The 24,525-nt window shown below is 50.7% G+C and overlaps 2 protein-coding genes across 10 annotated transcripts in view; both read right to left on the minus strand.

Moving 5' to 3' along the window:
• Nucleotides 1–122: 122 nt before the first annotated feature.
• ELAC1 (elaC ribonuclease Z 1) lies at nt 123–5,739 on the minus strand. 4 transcript variants are annotated; one of them, XM_064643218.1, is made up of 4 exons: nt 5,712–5,739; nt 3,178–3,356; nt 2,032–2,499; nt 123–1,175 (listed from the first exon to the last, which is right to left on the minus strand). In XM_064643218.1, the coding sequence occupies exons 2-4, from the start codon at nt 3,332–3,334 to the stop codon at nt 682–684; spliced, it is 1,119 nt and encodes a 372-aa protein (XP_064499288.1). In that variant the 5' UTR covers nt 3,335–3,356; nt 5,712–5,739; the 3' UTR covers nt 123–681. The 4 variants fall into 4 exon arrangements, with proteins under 4 accessions (XP_064499288.1, XP_064499287.1, XP_064499286.1 ...); XM_064643217.1 differs by lacking the exon at nt 5,712–5,739 and adding an exon at nt 4,702–5,689; XM_064643216.1 differs by lacking the exon at nt 5,712–5,739 and adding an exon at nt 4,659–5,689.
• Nucleotides 5,740–6,749: 1,010 nt separating this feature from the next.
• Nucleotides 6,750–24,525, minus strand: part of ME2 (malic enzyme 2) — a 31,491-nt gene continuing 13,715 nt past the window's right edge. For 3 of the 6 annotated variants that reach the window (XM_064642506.1, XM_064642507.1, XM_064642505.1), the window contains exons 3-16: nt 23,332–23,465; nt 21,772–21,921; nt 21,077–21,152; nt 20,144–20,305; nt 19,511–19,614; nt 19,048–19,157; nt 18,853–18,950; nt 17,700–17,813; nt 17,491–17,605; nt 16,406–16,548; nt 13,519–13,621; nt 12,981–13,051; nt 12,469–12,567; nt 6,750–12,120 (exon numbers count right to left, since the gene is read on the minus strand). In XM_064642506.1, coding sequence (XP_064498576.1) covers nt 11,971–12,120; nt 12,469–12,567; nt 12,981–13,051; nt 13,519–13,621; nt 16,406–16,548; nt 17,491–17,605; nt 17,700–17,813; nt 18,853–18,950; nt 19,048–19,157; nt 19,511–19,614; nt 20,144–20,305; nt 21,077–21,152; nt 21,772–21,921; nt 23,332–23,465 — 1,629 coding nt within the window. In that variant the 3' untranslated portion in view covers nt 6,750–11,970. The remainder of the gene's footprint in view (nt 12,121–12,468; nt 12,568–12,980; nt 13,052–13,518; nt 13,622–16,405; nt 16,549–17,490; nt 17,606–17,699; nt 17,814–18,852; nt 18,951–19,047; nt 19,158–19,510; nt 19,615–20,143; nt 20,306–21,076; nt 21,153–21,771; nt 21,922–23,331; nt 23,466–24,525) is intronic. The other 3 variants (XR_010426885.1, XR_010426883.1, XR_010426884.1) reach the window with 3 other exon arrangements.

Genomic DNA, 24,525 nt, shown 5'->3' on the forward strand with positions numbered 1-24,525 from the left:
CCTTGAAGACTTCCAGAGCACGCTTCCAAAACCTCGCTGGCGCAGGGGGATGGATGGGTGTGCCCGATTTAGGGCTGGCGCTTCCCCGCTTTAAATGAACCACACTGTTAAGAGCAACCCGCTTCTGACAGGGAGCCTAAACCGTGTTTATTTATGAGGAGACTTCACGTGCAAACGTGAGAATCAGAAGGGCTCCTCCGCTTGATCACAGCAACACCCACTCGGCAGAGCTCTCGACGCTTTATTAAATTCGGTGCCCTCTCACACAGAAACTGGGTAACAGTCACAAAACACTGTGTGCGAGTTTGAAACAGGTGTTGTTCGAAAGCTCTCAGGAGGCAGGATGGCTGAAACTGCTCTGCAGAGCACAGACCTTCCTGGAGGGGCGTGTGAAAGCCAAACGACGATCCAGAGCCGCGCTCCAGGGAATCTCCAAGGAAAGCTCCCGGGCTGCGAAGGCTCGAGCCATCTGGGGAGGCCAGGTGTCCAAAACCACCCCTCATGAATATATTCCAGCTCCAGATGCCTGAGCATCCTTCTTCCTTTGCTTTACAGCAGCAGCACTGACTGCACCCGGCGCTCTGAGCCGATCTCTCCGCGCTCCGGGGGAAGAGAATTTGTTCACCAGGCCCCCAACAGTCATTTTTAAGCGCTGTCCAACACCCCCCCGGCCCTGTGCCTTCACTCAGGGCTGGCCAGCGCTGCTGTTTTTCCCTTCTTCATGGGGATCTCTATTGTCATGAAGTCCTCAGCCAGTGTCACCTCCTGTGCCCCCAGCACGGACTCCGCCTGCCTCCCCAGCTCGGCCACGTCCGCGTCCCCCTCCCCTGCCTGGCCGGCCGGCTTGTACCTCTGGCTGAAGTGGGTCAAAACCAGCCTCCTGGCCCGGCACAGCCTGGCGAAACCCGCCGCCATCCCGGGGGTGCTGTGCCCGTGCTCCCTGGCCTTCTCCTGCTGGCTGTCGTCCAGCGTGGCCTCGTGCACCAGCACGTCGGCGTCGCGGCAGAGCCGCGGGGCCTCGTCCCCCGGCGCCCCCGAGCAGTCCCCCAGGATGCACACCTTCCTGCCGGGAATGGGTTCCTCCAGCACCTCGCAGGGAGAGATCCTCACGCCGTTTTCCAGCAGGACTGCGGCCCCGCCCTTCAGCTTCCCGTACAGAGGGCCCGGCTGAACTCCTGGCAGACAGAAGGGCGAGAAAGAGCCCGTGAGCAATAATAATAATAATAAGTAATCACACTCGCTACACTGTAAGTATATGGCGTGTCAGGTTTAAACAAAGATCACTTTGAACGTGCTACACGCAGAGCCGGCTCGCTGAAAAAAACCACGGCGTCAGTATATAAAAAATCAACTGATACTTCACGTTTTTCGTACAAATAAAGAGCCCGTCACATTAGGGGGAAGCTTGCTTGAAGAAAACCACAGAAACGTGGCATGGTTTGAGTCAGAAGGGATTTTAAGGGTCATGGGCAGGGACACCTTCCACTATCCCAGGCTGCTCCAAGCCCTGTCCAACCTGGCCTTGGACACTTCCAGGGATCCAGGGGCAGCCACAGCTTCTCTGGGTAACTATAATAATAAAAAAAAAAAAAGCTACATTTTTCTCACTAAAGCCAACAAAGCCATGCAAATACACCGGCCGTACATTTTCCTGAAAGCCACGTGGGGCTTTTTAAACTTCGTCCCCTGAACTCGCTTGCTCTTCCCATTGTGAAAACGGGAAATTAAGGCAGCATTAATTGGCATTGGTGTCACGCGCCCATTCAGAACCCTGCATGGCTACAGAGCATTGGAAACTGAATTAAAAGAGATTATGGAGACGGGACAGCAGCTCCTGGCTGCTGCTAGAACCCCCTAGGAAGGGGTGGCCACAAAAAGATTTCGGCTGCCAGGAAACCCGGCCGCGTCACGCTTGCCGAAAACCAAGAGGCACCGCTTGAACACGAGAAATTGGGGATTAAAAACAAAAACAAACAAACAAACAACATAAAAAAATAAACAAAAATAGGAAAGATAAGTCGAAGTAGTTACCAAGGTCTTTCAGTTTCTGCACGTTGAGCCTCCCAGGCCGGGGCTTCTCCTCCAGCACGAAGCCGAAGGAAGGGACGCGGTGAAAGAGGCGGAACGCCCTCAGCACCAGCTGCTCGTCCTCCTCCAGCAAGTAGGAGCCCTCTCCCGGGTCCAGGCGCAGTATTCTCCCTCCGGGGCCCTGGGGAGGCACCTCACCCCTGTCCAGGTGCGAGAAGTCCCTGAACTCCTCCTCGGGGCACTGGTCCCGCGTGGGCACCAGCTCGTGGACGGCGTAGGGAAAGAGGAGCTGGGAGTGGGACAGCTCCAGGCTCCGCCACAGGAAGCTCCTCAGCCCTAAGGGCCCGTAAATATCCACGGGTGGCTTGTTTGGGTCGGGGCTGCTCTGCAGGCTGAGCGTGCACAGCAGGCCGGGGAGCCCGAAAAAGTGGTCGCCGTGGAGGTGGGTTATGAAAATCTTGGTGATCCTGCCTGTTGGGTTGGAACAGCAGGAAGAGATAAAACAAAAAAAAAAAAAGGGAAAAAAAGACGGGAAGATAAACGAACAAGGTTCAACGACACTCAGAAACAATCACCGCTCGGGCAAGGGGGTTTCGATTGAATTCTAAAGTCAATTTGATTTTAAAAACTAAAACAAAACCGGCGTTTGAGAAATAAAACCCCGAACCAGAGGGGTAACACCCGGGCTTTGCTTTGTGTCCGAGCTGCCTCACTCCAGCCCCCAGGTGCTGGGCCCTGCCCCCCTTGCTGGGTTAAAAAAGCCCAGAATTTTCTCTCGTTGTAGGCACACGTTCTTTAATCAGGGCTGCCTCAGCCTGCCCTGCTGAGTTCCCACCTCCACGGGGCAAGACATCTCCCCCAGCATCTGTCGGAACTAAAGCGAGAGGAAGGGCAGGAGGACCTCCTTCTTTCGGTTTAGTAAAATTAAATTTAGCAAAATCTAGTAAAAAAACCCAGCAAGCTTAGTAAAAACTAGTCCATCCACCTGCCACCAAATCCCCTTCGTGTTTTGGAGGGGCAGGAGCCCGGATTTCTGCCTGCCACTTGACGATTCACCTTCATTACGCAGCAGCCAGGGATCGGCTCCTGCCACCGCAGGCTGTGAAGGCACCAAAAAAAAACAACAAACCGCCTTTCGGCAGCACAGACCTGCCCTGAGGTGGCTCCTCATGAGCTGTGTCTGGGTCCCCTCCCCGCAGTCGAAGAGCCAGCACTCCCCTTCCCTGCGAAGCACCAGCGCCGACGCCCCTCTGGTGGGAGAGGGGTATGCCGAGCCCGTGCCCAGGAAAGTTATCTCCATGGACATCCTGGGTGTGCTGCTGTGGCGCCTGCAAGAGAGATTTTTGAGCTGCTGAACGTCAGGCATCGATTTCTGTGCTCTGCTGAGCAGGGACAGGACCCCGGGAATGGCCTGGAGCTGTGTCAGGGCAGGGTCAGGGACAGGACCCCGGGAATGGCCTGGAGCTGTGTCAGGGCAGGGTCAGGTTGGATCTCAGGAAAAGGTTCTTCCCCCAGAGGGTGGTTGGGCACTGCCCAGGCTCCCCAGGGCAGTGGGAACAGCCCCAAGGCTGCCAGAGCTCCAGGAGGGTTTGGATGATCCTCTCAGGGACAGGGTGGGATTGTTGGGGTGTCCTGGTCAGGGCCAGGAGCTGGACTGGATGATCCCTGTGGGCTCCTGGACTGGATGGTCCCTGTGGGCTCCTGGACTGGGTGATCCCTGTGGGCTCCTGGACTGGATGATCCCTGTGGGTTCCTGGACTGGGTGATCCCTGTGGGTTCCTGGACTGGATGATCCCTGTGGGTTCCTGGACTGGATGATCCCTGTGGGCTCCTGGATTGGATGGTCCCTGTGGGTGCCCAGACTGGGTGATCCCTGTGGGTTCCTGGACTGGATGGTCCCTGTGGGTTCCTGGACTGGATGATCCCTGTGGGTTCCTGGACTGGGTTGTCCCTGTGGGTTCCTGGACTGGATGGTCCCTGTGGGTTCCTGGACTGGATGGTCCCTGTGGGTTCCTGGACTGGATGGTCCCTGTGGGTTCCTGGACTGGATGATCCCTGTGGGTTCCTGGACTGGATGGTCCCTGTGGGCTCCTGGATTGGATGGTCCCTGTGGGTTCCCGGACTGGGTGATCCCTGTGGGTTCCTGGACTGGGTGATCCCTGTGGGTTCCTGGACTGGATGATCCCTGTGGGTTCCTGGACTGGGTGATCCCTGTGGGTTCCTGGACTGGATGATCCCTGTGGGTTCCTGGACTGGATGATCCCTGTGGGCTCCTGGACTGGGTTGTCCCTGTGGGTTCCTGGACTGGATGGTCCCTGTGGGTTCCTGGACTGGATGATCCCTGTGGGTTCCTGGACTGGGTGATCCCTGTGGGTTCCTGGACTGGATGGTCCCTGTGGGTTCCTGGACTGGATGGTCCCTGTGGGTTCCTGGACTGGGTGATCCCTGTGGGTTCCTGGACTGGGTTGTCCCTGTGGGTGCCCTCCCAGCTCAGAACACTCTGTGTTTCTGTGTATTTACGCTGGGAAAGAAACCAGCATTTTTGTTTTAAATGAACGGACGCGTCCTCCATGCTGGAGTGTGAGGACCAAATTCCTTCCCTCCTCCCAAAAAAAAAATAAAAGCAAAACCTCCCTGGAGCAGGATATGACTTTCAGGCAACACATCACTTACAGGCAGACCTTTTTGTCAGTGGAAGGCTGCAAACACGCTGCCCAAACACGAGACCTTTGGGGGTTACCTGGAGAAACAGCCCTACCCACAGTCGGAATTGCTCCAGTCTGAACCCACTGTTATCTGTTTCTTCTGTACTCCATTTAAACAGAGTTTTCCTGCACGGGCTTTTGCTCCAAGGGCCTTTCCAGAGTCACTGACACCGAACGGCCCCTGCTGACATTCACACGCCACTCCCCGGCGGCAGGAGGGGGCAGCCCAGAACCGCGGAGGGGGAGGATTCCCTGGATGGGGGGCTTGGAGCAACCTGAGCTCCCGGTGGAAGGTGTCCCTGCCCACGGCGGGGGGGGTTGGAACTGGATGAGATTTAAGGTCCCTTCCTTAATCCAGTCTGTGATCCCACGATTCTCAAAGCAAACAGCCTCCTCCCAAGCACACCAAGGTGCAACCTGGCCTTGGGGGGCCGGGGAGGGGTGTGGCAACTGCCCGTCACACCCCCGAGAGGCAGAAATAAACGTTTTGCTTCCTTTTTCTCCGTGTAAAATCGCAGAAATGTGCAGCAATTGAATGGCTTCGGTTGGAGGGGATTTTAAGGATCATCTTGTTCCAGCTCCCCTGACACGGGCAGGGACACCTTCCACTAGACCAGGTTGCTCCAAGCCCCGTCCAACCTGACCTTGGACACTTCCAGGGATCCAGGGGCAGCCACAGCTTCTCTGGGGAACCTGTGCCAGGGCCTCCCCACCCTCACAGACAGCAATTCCTCCCCAGTATCCCATCTAGACCAGTCGGAAGCCATTCCCTGTGTCCCGTCCCTCCATCCCTTGTCCCAGGTCCCTCCCCAGCTCTTTTGGGGCCCCCTGAGGCACTGCCGGGTCCCACCTCCCCCGTATCTCCCGCGGGGCTCCGGGAAGGGGTCCCGCAGGGCTCGGGGACACGGGGATGTGACACTGGGGGGGATGTCACACCCCGCCCGCCCCGCTCCCGCCCCGATCCCGGTCCCGTCCTACCTCCCCCGAGCGCCCGCCCCGCCGGGACGGGAAGGGGAAGGACCGGGAGGAGGAGGAGGAGGAGGAAGGGCAGGAAGGGAAGGGCTGCGGGAGGGGCCCGGCAGGGCAGAGCCCGCCCCCGGGTTCGTGCTTTTGGGATCCGGGCAAACGGGCGTGTAAATCATGGAATTGTTTATGTTGGAAAAGGCCGAGTGCTGGTGCTGCTCCTGGGCTGGGGCAGCCCCTGGATCAATCCAGGCCAGGGATGAACAGATGGAGCAGCCCTGGGGAGAAGGTCCTGGGTGCTGGTGGGGGAGAGGCTGGACATGAACCAGCCCAGAAATCCCCGTGCCCTGGGCTGATCCCACAGTGTGGGCAGCAGGGCAGGGGGGGATTCTGCCCCTCTGACCCCTCAGGTGAGACCCCCCTGCAGAGCTGCCTCCAGCCCTGGGGAACAACAGCACAGGGACGTGGAGCTGCTGGAGAGAGTCCAGAGGAGGCCACGGAGATGCTCCAAGGGCTGGAGCCCCTCTGCTCTGGAGCCAGGCTGGGAGAGCTGGGGGGGTTCACCTGGAGAAGAGAAGGATCCAGGGAGACCTGAGAGCCCCTTCCAGTGCCTAAAGGGGCTCCAGGAGAGCTGGAGAGGGACTGGGGACAAGGGATGGAGGGACAGGACAAGGGGGAATGGCTTCCCACTGCCAGAGGGCAGGGATAGATGGGATATTGGGAAGGGATTGTTGGCTATGAGGGTGGAGAGGCCCTGGCACAGGTTGCCCAGAGAAGCTGTGTCTGCCCCTGGATCCCTGGGAGTGTCCAAGGCCAGGCTGGACGTGGCTTGGAGCAGCCTGGTCTAGTGGAAGGTGTCCCTGCCCATGGCAGGGGGTGGAACTGGATGATCACTGAGATCCCATCCGACTCAAATCATCCTGTGATTCCAGGATTCTGTGGAAAGACCTTTAAGACCCTCACACTGAACCATTTGCAAAGCCCCTCTGCACAGGGACTGTACCAGTTCCTGGTTTTTTTTCCTTTTGTCAGAATAAACACAACCAGGTGTGATTTAGGCAAAGGGAATGCATTTTACTAAGAAAATAGAAGACCGGAACACACATTTCAATAGAGTTACAACGTTATAAAGGAGGGGGAAAAAAAAAACAAAACCAAAAACCATAACCAATCCACATTTACACAGTTTTAGTTTCAGCTGAGCAATGACCCTCCCAGGCACAGCCAACCCCGCACAGATCAGGCTAGAACTGTCCTCACAAGTGCCCCAGCAGACCTACGCTGAGTTGTGTAAGGTAGATATGTGTAAGACAGAAACAAACGCAGGTTATTTTGCTGTTTTACTGACCAACCAGCCACCTCACTACGTCTGTGTAGTCCTAGAAGTGTTCTTATCCCTGTCAGAGTGTAACCACCCGGAGGATGGCTGGGCCAAAGCCAGTGGAACTCGCAGAGCTGAGTCTGGGGGGTACCAACGCCCACCGTGGGGTTCCTGCAGCACGAGCAGAACACCCCATGCCAGAGGACACTTTTTGCACCAGCTGTAGCCGTGGTCCCCCGTGCCACTGGGATGCAGGTGTCGGGACATCTCCCTCCGGAGCAGCCACCAAGGAGCATCTCCATCACCATCTCCATCTCCATCTCCATCACCATCTCCATCTCCATCATCTCCATCTCCATCTCCATCATCTCCATCTCCATCTCCATCCCCATCACCACGGGGGGCTGCGACCCGGGCAGCCACGGGAGGATGCAGGGGTGAGTCCTGATGGACCTTCCTGGCCGCTCATCCCGGGTTCCTGACGCCGTGGTGATGTGCATTTCGGGGTGGGCAGGTGGGTAGGTCGGTCAAGGCAGGTCCACACAGAATCAGATGTCCCCTGGCCAGCAGCAGCTGAGTGACTCTGCTCAAATTCAGCTGCCCAGTGGGTGCAGTTAGAGGTTTGCTCTGTATTTCCTCCTTGCTCCAGTACTCAGTGTTAACTCCAGTCCCTGCCTGTCACATATGGCTGTTATAGAACGGGATAGCAGTACACACCACCCTAAAAAGAGTCCAAAGACAACAGTGGTTTTCTCCAGTTCAGGAATAGCACTTGCAGCTGAGACAGGAGTCCAAAGTGTTCTTACAGTCTGATCTGAGAGTCCTGCAGATAACTTTTATCCAACGGGCAGAGGAGTTCAAATCTGCACCTCTGAGGTCAAGAGGACCCGGAGCAAAAGAACAACAACTTGGGATTGGCTTTGGCCCAGAGTCAGCTGAAGTAAAATGCACAGTTTGAGCTGTGCAATAGTGATCCCCACTCTCCCACACGCAGGGCTCCTAATGAGAAACTAAAAGGTGTATCACTCATCTCTGCAGTTACCACCAGAGCAGCGCGACAGAGAGTTACTTTATCCCCACTTTTGTAAAACAGAGTGCTGGAAACAACAGTTACAGAGAAGACACGCCACGGGAAACCTGTCACACACCACTCTGCACGTAAAGTGTCGCTTGGCTTTAAGCTTGGAAAACAAACACAGCACATCAGGATGCATCACTGCTCACAGACATCACCGGGGACTTGTGCCACGAGTCACGTTTGGGGTTTCAGACCCTATCAGGTACAATGTTTCCTAATGGTCGTCTCCTGCCCGTCACGTTGGCGCCAGGGCAGAGGCTTCGGGAACACACAAACCTTTGTAACATCTTTGAACAAAAACACGCGCATTTTCATTAAAAAAAAAAAAAAAAAAAGGCTGCACTCCACCAGTTATCTGTAATATCCCCAAAACAGGTTGCTGCCAAGAGGCTCAGTCCTGCTCCTGCTGATTTCAAGGACAAATCCTGGAAAGGACTGACCTTGGTGGGAGTTCCTGATCCTCTCAGAAGGGTTCTGCACACCCCAAAGAGCCCTTTATACCATTTGGAGGGCAAAAGCCACCAGGGCTGTGTGACAAGCCAGAACACTAGTTATCCTTTAGATGATGCATTCTTTTAACTTACACTCTGTAGCATCACAAAATGCATCCTGGTGACCACTGTTTCCCTTTGCACACTGTGTAAGAGAAATTTCTGTGTAGATACAGATCAGTAAATACTTTTAAATAAATCAGCAAACAGAAAAAAAATCAGGCTAAGTTGAATATGAAAAAGACACTGCGGGCTCCTTACTAAGCAGCAAGATTAGCAGCTGTAATTAATTCAGAGATTAATTGTATCTGAAGAATACAGAAGACTGAAGATGGACTTATGCACCTTTAGAAAAAAAAAATTCTGGAAAAGGCAAAAGGGAGGGCAAAATGGATTTAAAACGTGAGCTGGCACGTTGCCTGTTGCCAACAGAAAGCAATGGCTGCACATTAAAGGGAAAATTCCACCACCTCTCTACTGCAACCTAAAGAAGCTGGTCAGACAAAGCCCATGGGAGTAACAGATAAGGTCTGACTGGTACCACCCAGCTGCCCTGACAGGGACAGCTCGGGGGGCACAGCCAGGCCTTCTCTGCCCCTGAGCTCTGACAAGCCCACAGCCCCACCAGGGCTGGGCACTTTAACCGGAGCCTCCAGGTCAGCCAAGGACTGATTTCTCCCTCACCTGTGCTGTTGGATTGCCAGAAAAATTGGGAAAACCCCCACTGCCAGCCAGTTCTCAACAATCCCCCTTGGCATCTGCTTAAAGACAGCAGGGAGCCCGTGCCAGGAAGGGAAAAGACTGCACTGCACAGAACAGGCATCCTCCCCGTGTGTGAACCGCAGTCACTCCTGCCCCAGGCAAAAACTGCTGCTGTGCACAGGTAACACTGCTCTCCCCAGCTCCAGGTTCTCCTGAGGACTATCAACACCCACTGGTTATGGACAGTGACTGCACTTCTTGCCTGGAAAAAAAATAATCAGACTGAAGAGGTGGAGGCAGATCTTTATTTTCTGAGACAGAGTTGTACTTAGGGACCGACTGCTCTGCCTCCGTGACCGTTCTCAGCCCGGACATGAGATCAGTGCATTGGGTATTTTTGTTACTCATCTGCCTAATTAGACTCCTGGCAGAAGGGAGGGAGTGTGTGTTCCCAATATACTGGAATCCAGTGATGCAGAACTCCACTGACACACTACAACAGGCCTCAGATAGAGCTGGATTTTTTTTCGGAAGGCAAAACAACAATTCATACGCTAAATAAATAATCTCCAGGAAGATCACAAAAAATTTAAATACAATAAAAACCAGGCATAGCAAAAATAGATGAAAAAAGCATTCTCTGTAAAAACATCATATTGTGTGTGTGTTGGTCTTTATATTACATGTGCAAGTTCCAAACCCCGTGCACTGCCTGACTTGACAATGAAGCACTTTGAGCAGCACCACACAGCCCTTTACCACAGGTTGGATACCACAGTTTCTTCCCCACATCACTGTTTTCTGTGTTTATATAATCAGTCTTCTGCCCCCACTTAGGTAAAGCCTTCCCAAAGCTTACTGTTCCTTGCATTTTAATACATGAACATAATTTCAAACCCGGACATTAGGCTGTAAGTGCCAGAGATCACGTCCAAAGGGGGTGCTGAGACTGTTTTCCCCTGCTCTATTTTTGGCCTATTCTGTGGAGACTGCGTTTTCCCACATAAATGAAGATGTGAGAGAGGTTGCTTGCCATGGTTAAATCCTGGGCAAGCTTTACTTTATGCCTTTGGATTCTGCCCTCACGTTTGCCAGCACAGCCTCGCTACATATATCTATTTATTTACTCTTGTCCTTTTTTTTTGTGCCTCGATGCAGCAAACTGCAGAACAGCACGTTATCTTTATTTCTGTTCCTGACATGTCGCTGTTCCTGCTGCAGAGAACAGATCCAGGGAAGCTGCAGCTATCACAGGGTGTCCTTGCCTGCCCGTACAAAGTAACAGAGGGCACTTCGGCCCCACACCCACGAAACAAACAGCTCGACACCGGCGCACACTGCGGCATCTGTAAACAAACCTGCAGGGCCGTCCGTTTCAAGGGAAAAAAAATTCAGCCTGCAGTTTTTGTTCTCACACGAGAGCTCTGAGGAGCTGAGCCTGAGAATGGAGCGGGGAAGGTGGAGTGATCGAGGCAGAGCTCGCAGGCTTTGCGTCTTTAGAGTCCAGCGCTCAGACTGACCTGAAAACACCGGGCTGAGACCACAGGAAACATTCAGCCAAACCCGCGTAAATGGGTGTGTTAATAGCTGCCTGTCAACACTTGCTGTTTCAGCTTCGTCAGCTGCCCGTGGAGTGTTAGTTCAAAGTGGTGAGCGAGCCCACTCAGGAGTTTTCGAGTCAGCAATTCATAAAGACATCATACACGAGTCTTTCTGTGAGAACAGGGGGATGCAAGGGAGAAAAATTCAGAAGAAAAAAAATTTTAAGAAAAAAAGAAAAATCCTTTGGTACCTCACCTCGCAGTCCAGTGCATAAAAATCTCATTGCAAAACCTCTAAAAGATTTCTGGTTATTACTTCAGATCCTGCGCTTACCTGATAAAAATTTGTTATGCGACAGCACAGCTCTGTTTTTCAAAAGCTACGAAGTGATTAATACTGTTTTCAGGCTTTCCAAGGATAATTTCAACCAGCTCACATTTCTCCCCGAGAACAGATTGCACGCGGCGATGGAAACAAAACAAGCAAAAGCTCTGCTGCAGATTCCAGAGGCGTACACGGCGCTGCTGCCCAAGGAAATGGAGCAGACAATGCCGCCGAGCAGCCTGGACACGGGCATCTTTAAACATCAAACAAAGCCCACCGGACTGTCAAATTCACCTTGAAGCATCCGGGGTTTTTTTTTTGGTTTTTTTTGACAAGTGCTCTCTGTTGATGTCACCGCGTGACAACGCCAGGGCAATCAGAAGACTGATTACTAAAGGCAGAAACAAATCACTCAGGAGATCAGGCAGCGATGAGGGGGAGCTATAAGCTCGTTGTCAAACCCGTTTAGCTAAAACATCATTAACAGAATTCTTCAGTGTGGCGCTGGCTCTAAGCTAGAAATGCAATGTCATCGTTCAAATTCGTTTTGGAGGGCTCTCTCATCCCCGTGGCAGGATGCCATCATCCATACAGTTTAACAGGTGAACCGGGGGGGGGGGGGGGGGAGAGGGGAGGGAGTGGGGAGAAATCAACGTGGAGTGAAAAAAAACAGAGCAAAGGGGGGGTGGGGAGGGGAGGGGGGAAAAGACAACGAAACGAGCGAAAATAAATTACAGATTATGATTTAAGTTGGTCTGAAGAAGGGATCCCTGCAGAGTAGAAGATGCTGCCTGAGGAGTGCGGCGCGGCGGTGCCTCAGTGGACCTTGGACTCGGGCCAGTCGTACACGTCCGGCATGAAGGACTCGTACTCGTAGGACCAGACCTTGGAGCGGATGTAGCGGTCCTTGTCCTCGGGCTCGGGGTAGTGGAAAGCCATGTTGTTGGCGTACAAAAACTCCATCACCTGCAAAGCCAAACCACCGCTGCAGCCCCCCGTGCCTGTGGCTGCAGCCACGGCGCGGCGCCCGGGCCGTGCCCTGGGCTCACACGGCCCGGGAAGGGAAACGACAAAATCCCTGCCACAATTCCCGAGGGCCTCGGCAGGGACCTGAAAGCTCGGGGTCCCAAACTCAGAGGAGGATTGCTTTGGCCCACCATCAAACAAACTGAGTGTTTTTACGAGCATCTCCTCCCAAAGGCACAAAGAGCCGGGCGTCTTGTGCCCGAGCACCTCGTGCCCCTGTGCAGTTCAGGAGGTTAATGCACACACAAACCACTTCTAGTGCAGACCACTCTTATGCTTCATACTCACCTTGACAGCAATAGAAATAGAAACTTCCCTGATATTGGACAGTGGAGGGTAAAGTCTTCCTTGTGCAAGTTCTTCATCACTCAACTGTTCCGCCAGTGCCTGAGTTAGAAGAACAAAGTGGCTTCATTTATGTGACCAACAGCATCCTGAAACACCTGGGAGAATCAAGCTGCAGTGCTCTTATTACCAGAGTGCCCCCAAAGCACCGGAGTAAGGCAGTCAAAACCCCCAGATTCTCCATCTGAGCCCACATCAGCAAACCCTGATGGTTAAGCACTTAGCAAAATAAGATCCTGGTTCTTTGGAGGACGAGTTCCCCATAACCGTGGAAGTTACAAGAGCACGACGTGCCTGCAGAACTGACCACCACGTGTTTGGCAGTTTTTTACCATCATGGAGGGATAAAACCAAGAGAAATCAGACAGGAAACCAGTTTCATCAAGACTCGAGAAGCTGCCCACCAAGCCACCCACTGTCGTGCCAGACACAGCCTGCTCTGCTCCCACACTCACCTTAGCAGCCTCCAGGAAAACCTTGTCGCTGATGTGCCGGACACTGCTGAGGATCACAGCCAGAGCCACGCCTAAAACGAAATCACTGCCATGAGGGCCACATCACCCCACAGTGTGCAGCCTGCTGACGGGAGGGAGTCACCTAGAACGTTGTTTCTGAAAATATTTGCACAGACGCGACTCCGAGAATTATTGACTCCAAGAATTATTAACAAAACTTCAGGCGCACATTAACATTTATTCTCTCCTCCTCCCCCCTCCCAAAAAAAAAGAACCCATAATGCAGCAGCTTCCAAAGCCTTTAATGGCACTCTTTTGCTTTCTTACAAATACTCAGCTGGGTGAGCTCACTGCGTCACATGTGGAGCTGCACGTGCCTAACATCCGTCCTGAGCTGCTTTTCTCTCATTTTTACGAGCCCTCAGCTTTAACAGATGGCAACATCTCCTCTCACTGCTTCCCTGGCTGTGGCAAGGCAAGGAAAAGCGCAAACAGCCCCGTCTCAAAGAGATTAAAAGAAGAGGGGTTTATTTATCACCTGGGAAAATGTAAGCATTGTTTCCTTGGCCGGGCTTGAAGGTCCTCCCGTCCTTCAGAGTCACCAGGTCAAAGGGACTGCCACTGGCAAACAAGCAACGGCCCTGTGGGACAGAGGAACACCCACGCAGTCAGGCAGCTGCTAAAGAGCAATCTGGAGGCAGGAGACAAGCACAGGCTTTGAGCTGAGGCAGGGAAGCCATTTATCTGTTCTACCACACCTCGCTCATTAAGGCAGCAGCGACTTCGAGGAACCTCTCAGGCACAGGATGTTAAAACATCTCTGAGCGTGAACTACACCCTCCAAATAAACCTCCACTAAAACCCCCTGAAGGCAAAGCATCTTGACACTGAGTAACAGGTTTAATAACATTAGCATAAAACATTTAGGGCTCCCCAGGACCGCGGTGTTTGAGGACAAATTACCGAAGAAGCCAAAGACTTGGGAGCTGTGTTTAAATGTCAGGGTATTCCTGTGGCGTTTCCTCCCTTTTTGAGAAGGGAGGAGAACATATGGATTTTTAGAGAACAGAACAGAACACACAGAGGCATCCACAGGTGCCACCTAGTGGAAAAAAAAATATTAAAGAATAAAAGGTTGGTGATGGTGCATCTTCATATCCTCGCTGACTTCCTTGTTTGGCCTAAGATTTCACACCAGCCAGGGTCAGGCTGTTCCCAAGGCCAGGACACACACGGGGTGACAACCCTGATCCCTTAATGGCCTGAAAAACTTGATTAGTTAAGTGACAAAATAAATAAAGTTGGAAATTTGCAGAGAATCACAGAATAGTTTGGGTTGGAAGAGGCCTCTGGAGACCACGTTGTCCATTTTCTAGGTAGTTACTGCATCCTGAAGGGAAAAGTATATTTTGAAGGGCAAACTGTGGGTAAACTCAGTACATTTCAGAGAGCTAAAAAGAACTATGAAAACAAACAGCAGAAGGGGAGAAAAGGTTAAAGAGACAGAAACATCACCAATTTTATTAATAAGGACTAGAACCAAATCACACCCATTCATTTACCGACCAGTAACATTTAACTGTCCAAATAACCCATTTCTGTAAAAACTGCAAACAAAAATTAGGGTGATTCCCCTCTAGCCGTGCTGCTGGCCTCCTCCAGCCAGAGATGCCAGTAGTTTCTACATTTATTCATGCCAGACAAAGTCTTGGCTGCATAACTAACTCTTGTTTACTTGCTGTCCGAGATACTGGAATTTAATTTCATGTACTGCAACACTGCCCAACTCACTATTCTGACTAATGCAGCATATCTGAGAGAGATTAAACCATCTTAATTTAAAAGGTTGTCCCAGGAAGGGAACGGAGCTGGGGAAGGGTCTGGAGCAGCAGGAGGGGCTGAGGAAGCTGGGGGGGCTCATCCTGGAGAAAAGGAGGCTCAGGGGGGACCTTCTGGCTCTGCAACTCCCTGACAGGAGGGGGGAGCTGGGAGAGAGTCAGCCTCTGCTGCCAGAGAACAAAGCACAGGAGGAGAAGAAAAGGCCTCAAGTTGTGCCAGAGGAGGTTTAGATTGGATATTGGGGAAAATTCCTTCAAGGAAGGGGCTGTCCAGCCCTGGCACAGCTGCCCAGGGCAGGGGTGGAGTCCTCATCCCTGGAGGGAGTTAAAAGCCCTGTGGATGTGGCACTTGGGGACAGGGGTCAGTGGTGGCCTTGGCAGTGCTGGGGAACAGTTGGACTCCGTGGTATTGGAGTTCCTTTCCAACCTGAAAATTCTGTGATTCTACTGTTGGAAGATCCAGATTTTGTCCAGAGGCTGTTATTCCAGAGCTCACTCTTGACTTGCAAATCTCTGTAGCGGGAGTTCCCTCCGGACTGACATGGAAGAGAATCCGGGTGTCAAATGGAGACATGGAATTCTGCCCTTCCCGCTGTGACACTGACACTGCTGGGGCTGTAATGCTGGAAACTGAGCCACACTAACAGAGCAAGAAGGAAGGAGTCTGCAGTTCTGCATCAAGACACAAGGAAAGAGCTCCACCCACCGATTTTCACACATGAGTCACTTGATTTGGGATTGTATTTACAAAAAAAAAAAAAAAAAAAAGGGAAAAAAAAGAAGTTCTTTTCAAGAGCCCCAGCCCTGAAGTCTGCAGGCAGGCCCTGTGGCCTGAGGAGGGATCACAGCCAGCTGCAGACTGCAGTGTAAAGGAAAGGCACCACCAGGCAGTTCAAAGCCTTACAGCCAGTGCTCTGTCTGCCCCATGCTCCCATGCCCCCACCTCCTTCCCCTCGGGCTCCCTTCAGAGATGATTAGTTTTACACAAAAGCTGTGCAGAAGGACAGAAGACCTTCCTCTTTAAAGGCAAACCCAAGGTCTGGATGTGCTGCTAAGATAACAACACAGCTACTAAGAAAAAACCACCCCAAAACCTCAACCTCCAAGCCCCCCCAGGCGCAGTGGCTTTGAGGCAAAGGTGCAGGATGAGGTGTGTTTGTGCTTGGCTGGCTCACCTCGACGTGTGGTGGTGCCAGTGCACAAGGCACAGATGCTGTGAGTGGGGACAGAGGCCACCACCTGCCCCGGGGGGGGCACAGGTCCCCGTGGGTCACTGTGAATGGCACGAGTTCTGACCCGCATGACTGAACTCCTGGGCTGATGCAAGGACACCACCCGCTTTAAGGACTTTACTCAGCCATTACAGTACCTGCTGGCCACTCTCTTAAAGGGCAGTAAAAAGACTTAGGCTATTTCAAGCCTTGCAAAACGTCATCTGAAGGATCAGGGCCCCTTTTCAAACCACCTCCGTCTACTTTCGCCAGGAGGCTGAAGGAAGATCTCTGCTCCTACACCACCAAGTCCAAGCACTAACGAACCAACCCGCCTCCTGGCAGTGAGCAAACAGTGCTGTCAGCCATCACACACCTCTGTTAACGTGTATGCCTCCTCTGCCGTGCACTCAGCCTTCACCGTGGGGTTGCTCAGCGCGAATATGATGGGTCGCTCGTTGATGGCAGCCATGGCTTTGATCACCTCGTGGGAGAAGAGCCTCCCAGCCCCTGCCACTCCTGCAGAAGCACACAAAACCGGGATCAGCACCTCGGGGCAGGCGACACAGCGGCTGTAGGTGAAGCTCGTGTCACCCCTGGGGTCTCCCATGCAGGGCAAAGCTCCTCCAGCAGCTGGAGGTGGAACAGAGGCGCTGCTGGGGGGCTGCCTGTGCTTCAGGGTTTTCACAGGAGCACCTAATTAATGTGTTCCAAAAGCCTGTTTTACATGATCTTCTGTACTGATGCCTGCAAAAAAAAACGGCTGTCCTGGATAATCAGGTGGGAATTACAGGTTCTCCACAGGTGATTCATCCTGGCTGGGTGTTAACAATGCACACCTGACACCGGTGTTTCTGACCACACCCAAACCCAGAGGTACAAACACACTGAAACGGTGTTATGTTTGTACAGTGGCTACAAGCTTCAGGGTAGCTAACTCAGCTAAAAAAAAACAACACCTTTTCTTTTCCAAGTAAATCTTGTGCAAAGGCAATTGCAGTCATACCGGGAAATACCTGTAATCTTATCTGTTTCCTGCAGGCAGGCACAGCTATAAATAAATACCTACAGGTGCCAGTGACCTGACAGGCACTGGTGGTCTGCAGCAAGGAACTGCTCCTTCAAGCCTTTCTGCCGGCAGAGTCTGACCAGAGAAGCTGACTGGGGGAAGGAAGGTCAGAAAAAAACCCCCGAAACAACTCAAGTTAGGGGACTCCTGTAAAGCAGAAAGCACGGTGTTTGTGGCTGCTCTCTGTTACCAAGGTGCAGGAGGAGCACTCACTCTCTACTGCACAACCTGCAGCTCAGTATGTTTCTAAGCAGAAAATCGACCTCACATTTTCATCTCATTTGCACCAGCAGAAACGCAGATCGCTGCCTCCAGCCTCCCTGGAGCCACATTAGCAATTTAAAGGGCAGCAAACGACCTAAAATTACAGAAACAACGGTAACCTCACTTACCGATGATGGCTGAGGGCCGAAGTACATTCACCGCCTCTACAAACGTCTTTGGTATCTGCTCTGGAGCCCGGTGTGTAAACGGTTCTTGGTTGGAATCCACCTTTTGTTCTCGGCCCTTTAGGTGAAACATTGGTTGTTTTTGTGAGAAGGACACAGGGAGACCACCGGCCGCCTGTACTGTGGTATTTCAAGGCACGGAGCTCCCCTACCTGGACCAGCAAACCGTGCTTGTCAAACATCCATATTCTCCCGTAGGCTTCCTCGGCAGAAACACCACTTTCCACCATGGCCATAACAATGAGGTTTGCAATTCCCAGGGCAGCCTTGTGGATATAAAAGGACTTAGATTTTTAACAAGTCACAGGAGAGGTCTGTCTGTCATCGCAAACACGCCACCCTGCTCAAGACCCCCACAAGAATCCTTCAGCTCTGAGACACAGTGAATGCTTGCCAAAATGGGGGCAGACTCCTGGGACAACAGTGACACACCTTCAAGCAAAAAAGCAGAGGGGCAGCTTTCCTGCTGTGCTCCTGTGCCTGTACCAGCTCAGGAGCCACAACAAAGCAGCCCAGCCAGGCAGCAAGAACGACTCAGTGCTGCAGCCCTCCTGTCAAGAAACCACAGGGTAGTGCTCTGTGCCCAGCTCCAAAAACTCCAGACTTCCCTCTGTTCCTGCTGCCCAACATAAGGGCCTTGCAGAGGGCAGAAGGGAGATGCTGAGGGCTGAGGGAAGAAAATGCTGGCTGGCACTGCTTCCCCCTGCGTCCCTTCTCTTGGCTCGCTGCACACGCTGCTGGGTCTGGCAGGAGAAATAAGGCAGAGCTCAGTGCAACACTGGCCAATTACTGCAATCAGGGCCTTCAGCTAATTAAGTTATTTTGTCAGCACCAGAGAAGCAATTGTGCTGATGTACCAAGAAGCACAGCCAGTGCTCCTCCTGGCAGTGCTGCACCAGTAACTGGTGCCTGCTGCAAACAGGCACTGACTTCACCTGCTGAGAAAAGCACTGTGTACTTCTCTCCTATGCTATTAAAATTAACAAGATGTTCTTAGTAAGTCATAACTTTATGGTATCTTTCCCTCTGACTACACACAAGACCCCGATACTTTTTCAAGTTTTACTTTTTTTTAAGTTTTACTTTTTTTTGCAGGAAAACGAAAAACTTGAGTCCTTGCAAACGCTAAAACACCTTTCCCACAGTCCTGTTTTAAGGCAGTCCCTTCTGCTGACGTATTTCAGCCGGCCTCATATAAAAAGTTCTGCAATGAAATCCAGAGAATGCAAACCTCCACGAGTCCCATGGAATGAGAAAACACACGGCTAAATCTGTGGTTGCTCCAGAGCCCTCAGGAGGACTCACCTCTCCTGCCCCAAGGAACAGCACCTTCTGCTCTGTAAGTGGTCTGCCAGTGGCTTTCTGTGCTGCCAGCAGTCCTGCCAAGGCCACTGAAGCTGTCCCTGTGGAAGCAGTACCAATCTAAGGTGAGCTGAACAGATCTACGTGGTTTTAGGCAAAGACTTGTGCACGTGCAGTTAAGGAACACAAAGGGTATACCTTGGATATCGTCATTGAAGGTACAGTATTTCTCTCTGTATTTTCTTAAGAAACGGAAAGCGTTGTGGTTTCCAAAGTCTTCAAACTGGATAAGCGTGTTCTGGCCATACCTACAGAACATGGCAAATGTTCTTATCTTATCTTATTCTTAGCACTAGACACAGAAAGAAGGACAACCCATTTAAAACAAATCCTTCACCTAATCAATTATCTCTGGAAACAGGATGCCCTCAGGCCTTCCACTTCTACAAACAGTCCTGTTTCAGTTCCGTGCCTATTTAACAAATAACTGCAAGCAGCATGTTCTAGGACACAGAGAAAAATCACTGCAAGGCCAGAAAGACAGCCTCGTGTTCTCTCTTGTTCCTCTCCTTATTCCTTAAGTGACTGCTTCAAGGACAGTATGTCTTTCTGTGCCAGCAGTTCTGGCCACGCTTCCCGTGCAGAAGACTCATTGTCCTACCTGTCTGTAATGGCCTCCATAAATTCATCAATCAGGTCATCGTAGACCTGCGAGCGATCCCTCTTCTGGTACAGGCCCATGTAAAACGGATCTTTTAAGAGCGTCTGGAAAAAAAAAAAAGGAACAAATCAAAGAGAGCAGCAGGATGAGTCACTTCCTCGGCACAGGGCTCTGCAGAGTTCACGGGGGCACATTTCACACCAAAGGTACTGCATTTGTACAGCCCCTGCCAACGTCCCGTGACTTCAGCCGGCGCTCGGGCTCGGTGATGGATGCTCTTAAAATGGAACAAATCAATACTTCAAGTGAACAGTGAAGTGCTCTAATAAATCTGACTCACATTTCCAGCTTCTTAAAGCCCAGGTCAAAGCTGACTGCCTATTTCACAGGCCTATTTCCAGCACTCCAGTCACTTCCAAATGCACCGTTTCGGGGGCAAATTAACCGGCACTTTTCAGTCGCCGATACGTAACTGTGGAGTGAATTCCAGATCACTTACCCTTTACATGAAATATTTGGCTTTGTCTTAAACAGAAGTGCTCAAATAAAAATATCCTCCTGCAGTACTGAATACTCTTAAATAAACACCTCTCACGGGGATAACTCGGGGCAGGCAAAGTTCAGTCAACTCACTATGTTATCGGTTCCAACGTCGATGCACACAGGCAAGCATTTATCTGGATGTATTCCTGCACAGGCTGTATACAAGCAGAGTTTCCCCACTGGAATTCCCATCCCATACACTCCCAGGTCTCCCAGACCCAATATTCTTTCTCCGTCAGTGACGACAACAGCCTGGGGACAGAAAAAAAAAAAAACACACAAAAAAAAGCAGGTGAAATTATACATCATCACTGAAATTTGTAAGGATTAAATCAACACCAGTTGTGGTTTTTCCCAGGCAAAAACTCAGCTGTGTGTGCACAGTCAAACAAAGAACAGACTGCAAGGAATATTTTACTTAGAGCAATGACTTAATTCACTTAAGGCTCAATGTTAGAATCTGCTATGCTCCTTTTTCTTTGCTGGCATCCACTGCTCAAATCCCTGTGGGAGGACCCAGGCAAAGGATTACAGCCACGTGGAACTGCAGCCTGTAGCCCGGGTTTAGGATTTCCACTTGTAAATCCAGACACCAATTCAGTTTGTAGAGTATAAGATGAAGCTCACCTCGCCCTGTGGTTCCCGACCCAGCTGGGGGATACGGAATCTAATGGCAAAATCTGGGCCTCATCTTGAGGACAAGATCACCCTTCCTACTGCTGAGTGACACGGTAAGTAAGACCCAGAGGTGCATTCCCCAACTTTATGAAGTAAAACAAAAAAATCTGGCGAGTCCAGTTCTCATCATCCCTGTCTCCTCGAACCAAAAAACTCACGTTTAGAGTAAAACACTGCTTTTCAAGACATGCTTTGTCTTCGTGAGCTGCATTTTGCCATCACCGCCAAAGAGCCAAGGATGCATTATTTAATGTTTACGTTTCCATCAAATACTAACAAATCTTGAAAAAAACCCTAAAATGAGGTGAAATAACAGCTGGAAATAAAATCACACGGCGGCGGTACCTTAACGTCGTTCTCCGGCCAGTTGTTCACAATTGACCTTATGTGGCCTCTGTCTGAGATGGAAATAAATAATCCTCTGGAAGAAAAAAAAAAAAAAGAAAAAAAAAAAAAGGCAAGCTGAAATATTTTACGGGTGAAAATGAGAAATTTCGCCCTGCTTTGTAAAACTCGAGCGTCAAACAGGACAATTTCCTTAAAATCAAAAGTGTTACTATCACTGGCATAAATCATCCAAAGGACAAACGTCTAACACAAAAGTCTGCTTGGCTGCTTTGAAACTCTTGAGGTAAGAGCACGTTCCATGATGCTACTTGGATTTTACACTACTACAGACATTCACCCGTGAGTTTCTCACTGCCCTTATCCCAGCAGCAGGGAAGGATCAGCCCTTCCTCCACACAGCACTAAAGCCCTCGAGCAACAGGGCTCCAGAAGCACACTGGGAATTGCAGAGAGAGTGCCATGGAAATGAGCTGGAATGACCACCAGCCTCAGCTGGTTTCCCCAGCACAGAGCTAGTAACACGAATATTTGTTTTGCAGCCACTGCTGAACCCAAACCAGACCCCAGCCAAGTGTACTTACAGTGTCAGAACAACTGAAAGCTGACCCCTGGCAGCACAGCAGGCATATGACAATAAAATTGTAATAAAAGCAGCAGCAATAAACACGTATGCATATACACATAGTTCTTACTTTGGTCTCCTGAAGATGTGTCCGTACTGGGAGCAGGCAAGGCCTACTGTTGGCGTGTACACAATTGGCATCAGCCGTTCAATGTCGTCCTGTAACACCCTATAGAACAGCTTTTCATTTCTCTCCTGGATGCCCATTATATAGATATACCTGTAATTAACCAAAAACACCACTTACTGTTCCGTATCCGGGCTCGTTTAGAACTACGTGAAGAAAAGCGAAAGCAAAAAAACCCCCAACTTTCTTCAAAAAAACCCAACTGCTCCTACTCAAGTCAGACTGAGAGCACCAAACAAAAGCTGGGGAAAAAAGAGAGCAGCAGTCCTAAAACGCTGAAATAAAAGTACTGGGTGTGATGTACCACGCAGGCTAAAAAGTTAAAGCACAAACACACAGAGTGTGGTAAAAGACAACCCGTGGATTTACTGCAGGATGCAGCTGGGATTCTCATCACTGCCATAACCAAAATTACCAGCGAGAGAACTTTTCATCCAGAAAATGTTTAAGGTCCTGACAGTAAGGTCTTGTTAAGGCTAACACGCACCTGAAACAATTTAACTCCTAACAGCAAGTTCACTGTGAAGGACTTACCTTAGGCGTGTAAATTAAACCTGAATTTTTGCAAATTTACACACCAGTTCACCACATATTGATTTATGTTCAGCCCTGCTGACCCAATAGCACAAAGATAATGACTTAGCAATTCGTCTTAGGGCTACAGCCACTGGGCACCTGGCCAGTACAGAGGACATGACATGTTTCAGATCAGCAAGTGACATGATGCGGATTTAAGAGTCATCTTTCAGTTTTCATGAGAACAAAAGAGCTTTGATGTGGTCCAGCGAGCCTCAAACCACTCCAGCTCTCCTCTCCCCTTCAGCAGACTGTGTGTTTTTACATGCAGATAGACCAGGATGCTGAAAACATGCCTTTCTGACAATAAAACAAACCAAAATCCTTCGCATTTTGGGTAAAACAACAAAAGGCCGATACGGAAAAAATACAAGTGATGAGACTCAAAATTCTAAGCTCGCAATTCCCCTCCAGCAGGAGCTACTGAACATGTAAAATGCAGGTTTTTCATGCCTCAAACCCTCAATTTACCTTCATTATCCATATTTCTCCAGCATGTGCCAGCTCCCCCTTCCTCCCCCCCCCAAGAGTTCTGTGCTCTGACAACCTGCCACCCAATCTTACACAGTACAGAAATACATACTGCAGGTTACAGGAAGGTCTTGCAGCTCTGTTAATAATAATTTGCACACATTCCTTCCTGTTATCTCACGACCACGGGATATTGGGGAAAAATAAAGGAAAAAAAAAAAAAAAAAGCTCTCCAACCTCATCCAGCCACGTGGTAAAAGCAGCTTCCCTGTGCCAAAGCGAAAATAAACACCCCACCAACCGAAAAACCCCAGTGGGGGGCACTGGAAACTTTGGTTATCCCCACACGGTGCTTTCATGTTTCCAAGTTATTTCCATTTACAGCTCCCGTTTCATTCCCCCCTCCCATATTCCCATTGACTCGTGTGACAGAAGGAGGCCGGAGGAGCTGCTTACTTCTCCAAGGGGTCTGTCATTTTTGCCAAATTCTTGTGGAACCGTAAGGCTTGGATGTCCTGTGTCTCTATTTTAGGAGGTAGAAGTCCTTGCAGCCCAAGCATTTGCCTCTCGTGTAAGGTAAAGGCCATTCCCTGAAAAGGAGAGGTGAGAAATAATTAGCAGCTCTTCCTCTGGCGTTTCTGGGAGTACTCTTACTCCTGACTGCTTTTTTTTCTCGTGGCAGACGCATTTAGCCCACAGATTTTTATCTTAATTGCTCCATTTGCTGCTTTCCTACTTTCACTGACACAGGCAAGATCCCAAAGTTACTGAGTCGCCCTAACGCTTCTATTAAGGCCACAGTTCAACCCAAACCCTTCGTTTTTGTTTAGGGGCTGAACTAATCTACTTGTCTACTACCAGAAAGCCTCACCTGTGGCAAATTAAGCTTCGGAAGAGCTAAAACCGCAAAAGATTTCCCGGTTCTCTGTTTCAGGGTGGACGAAAGAGTTTTAACTCGTTGTTATTTAAATACTTAATTTGAGTTATTTAATGATAGCATTCAATAAAACGGTTTTTTTTTTTAGTTAGCACACACAGCAGGCTGCAGGGAGGTACCTGCTGGTAGAGACTGACAGGCACCTCCACGGAGCAGTGAACTCTTTGGAAAATATTCACTGGTCCAAGCGAGGGTTCACAGCCAGCCTTGTCCCAAACTGCTGGCCCCGCTTCCCACAACGACTGGCCCCACTTTTAAGTTTGCAAACGATAAGCTCTTCCTTATTTCAGCTCGTCCAAGTGGGTCAAGCTCAGCGAAGGATTAAATCAATATCTGCGACCGTGGGGGAGCTCGAAAACCCAGGGAAGCCTCTGCTGTGCCAAGGCTGTGCATCAAGCTGTGAGGAAAAAGGGAATCTGAAAGGGAAGGGCTCGCTAATTGCAGCGCTCTGGGAGAGATGGAAAGGAGATCTGCTCCCAAACAGCATTTCCTTTGTTTACTAAAAAGCAGACAGATTAAAAAACACAGGGCGCAGTTTCCCCGCGCTGGAAGCAGACTCTTACTGCCAAAACAAAACCACCGACCCCAAAACATCTAAAAAAAGCTTTCTAAGGTTTGTTTTACGCCTCGTAATTACATTCCAAGTGCCTCTTGCAATCAGTGAAGTCACAGAGAATAACCTGAGCTGGAAGGGATCCCCAAAGATCATCGAG

This window comes from Pseudopipra pipra, chromosome Z, assembly GCF_036250125.1.
Source record: "Pseudopipra pipra isolate bDixPip1 chromosome Z, bDixPip1.hap1, whole genome shotgun sequence".
NCBI classification, from domain to species: Eukaryota; Metazoa; Chordata; class Aves; order Passeriformes; family Pipridae; genus Pseudopipra; species Pseudopipra pipra.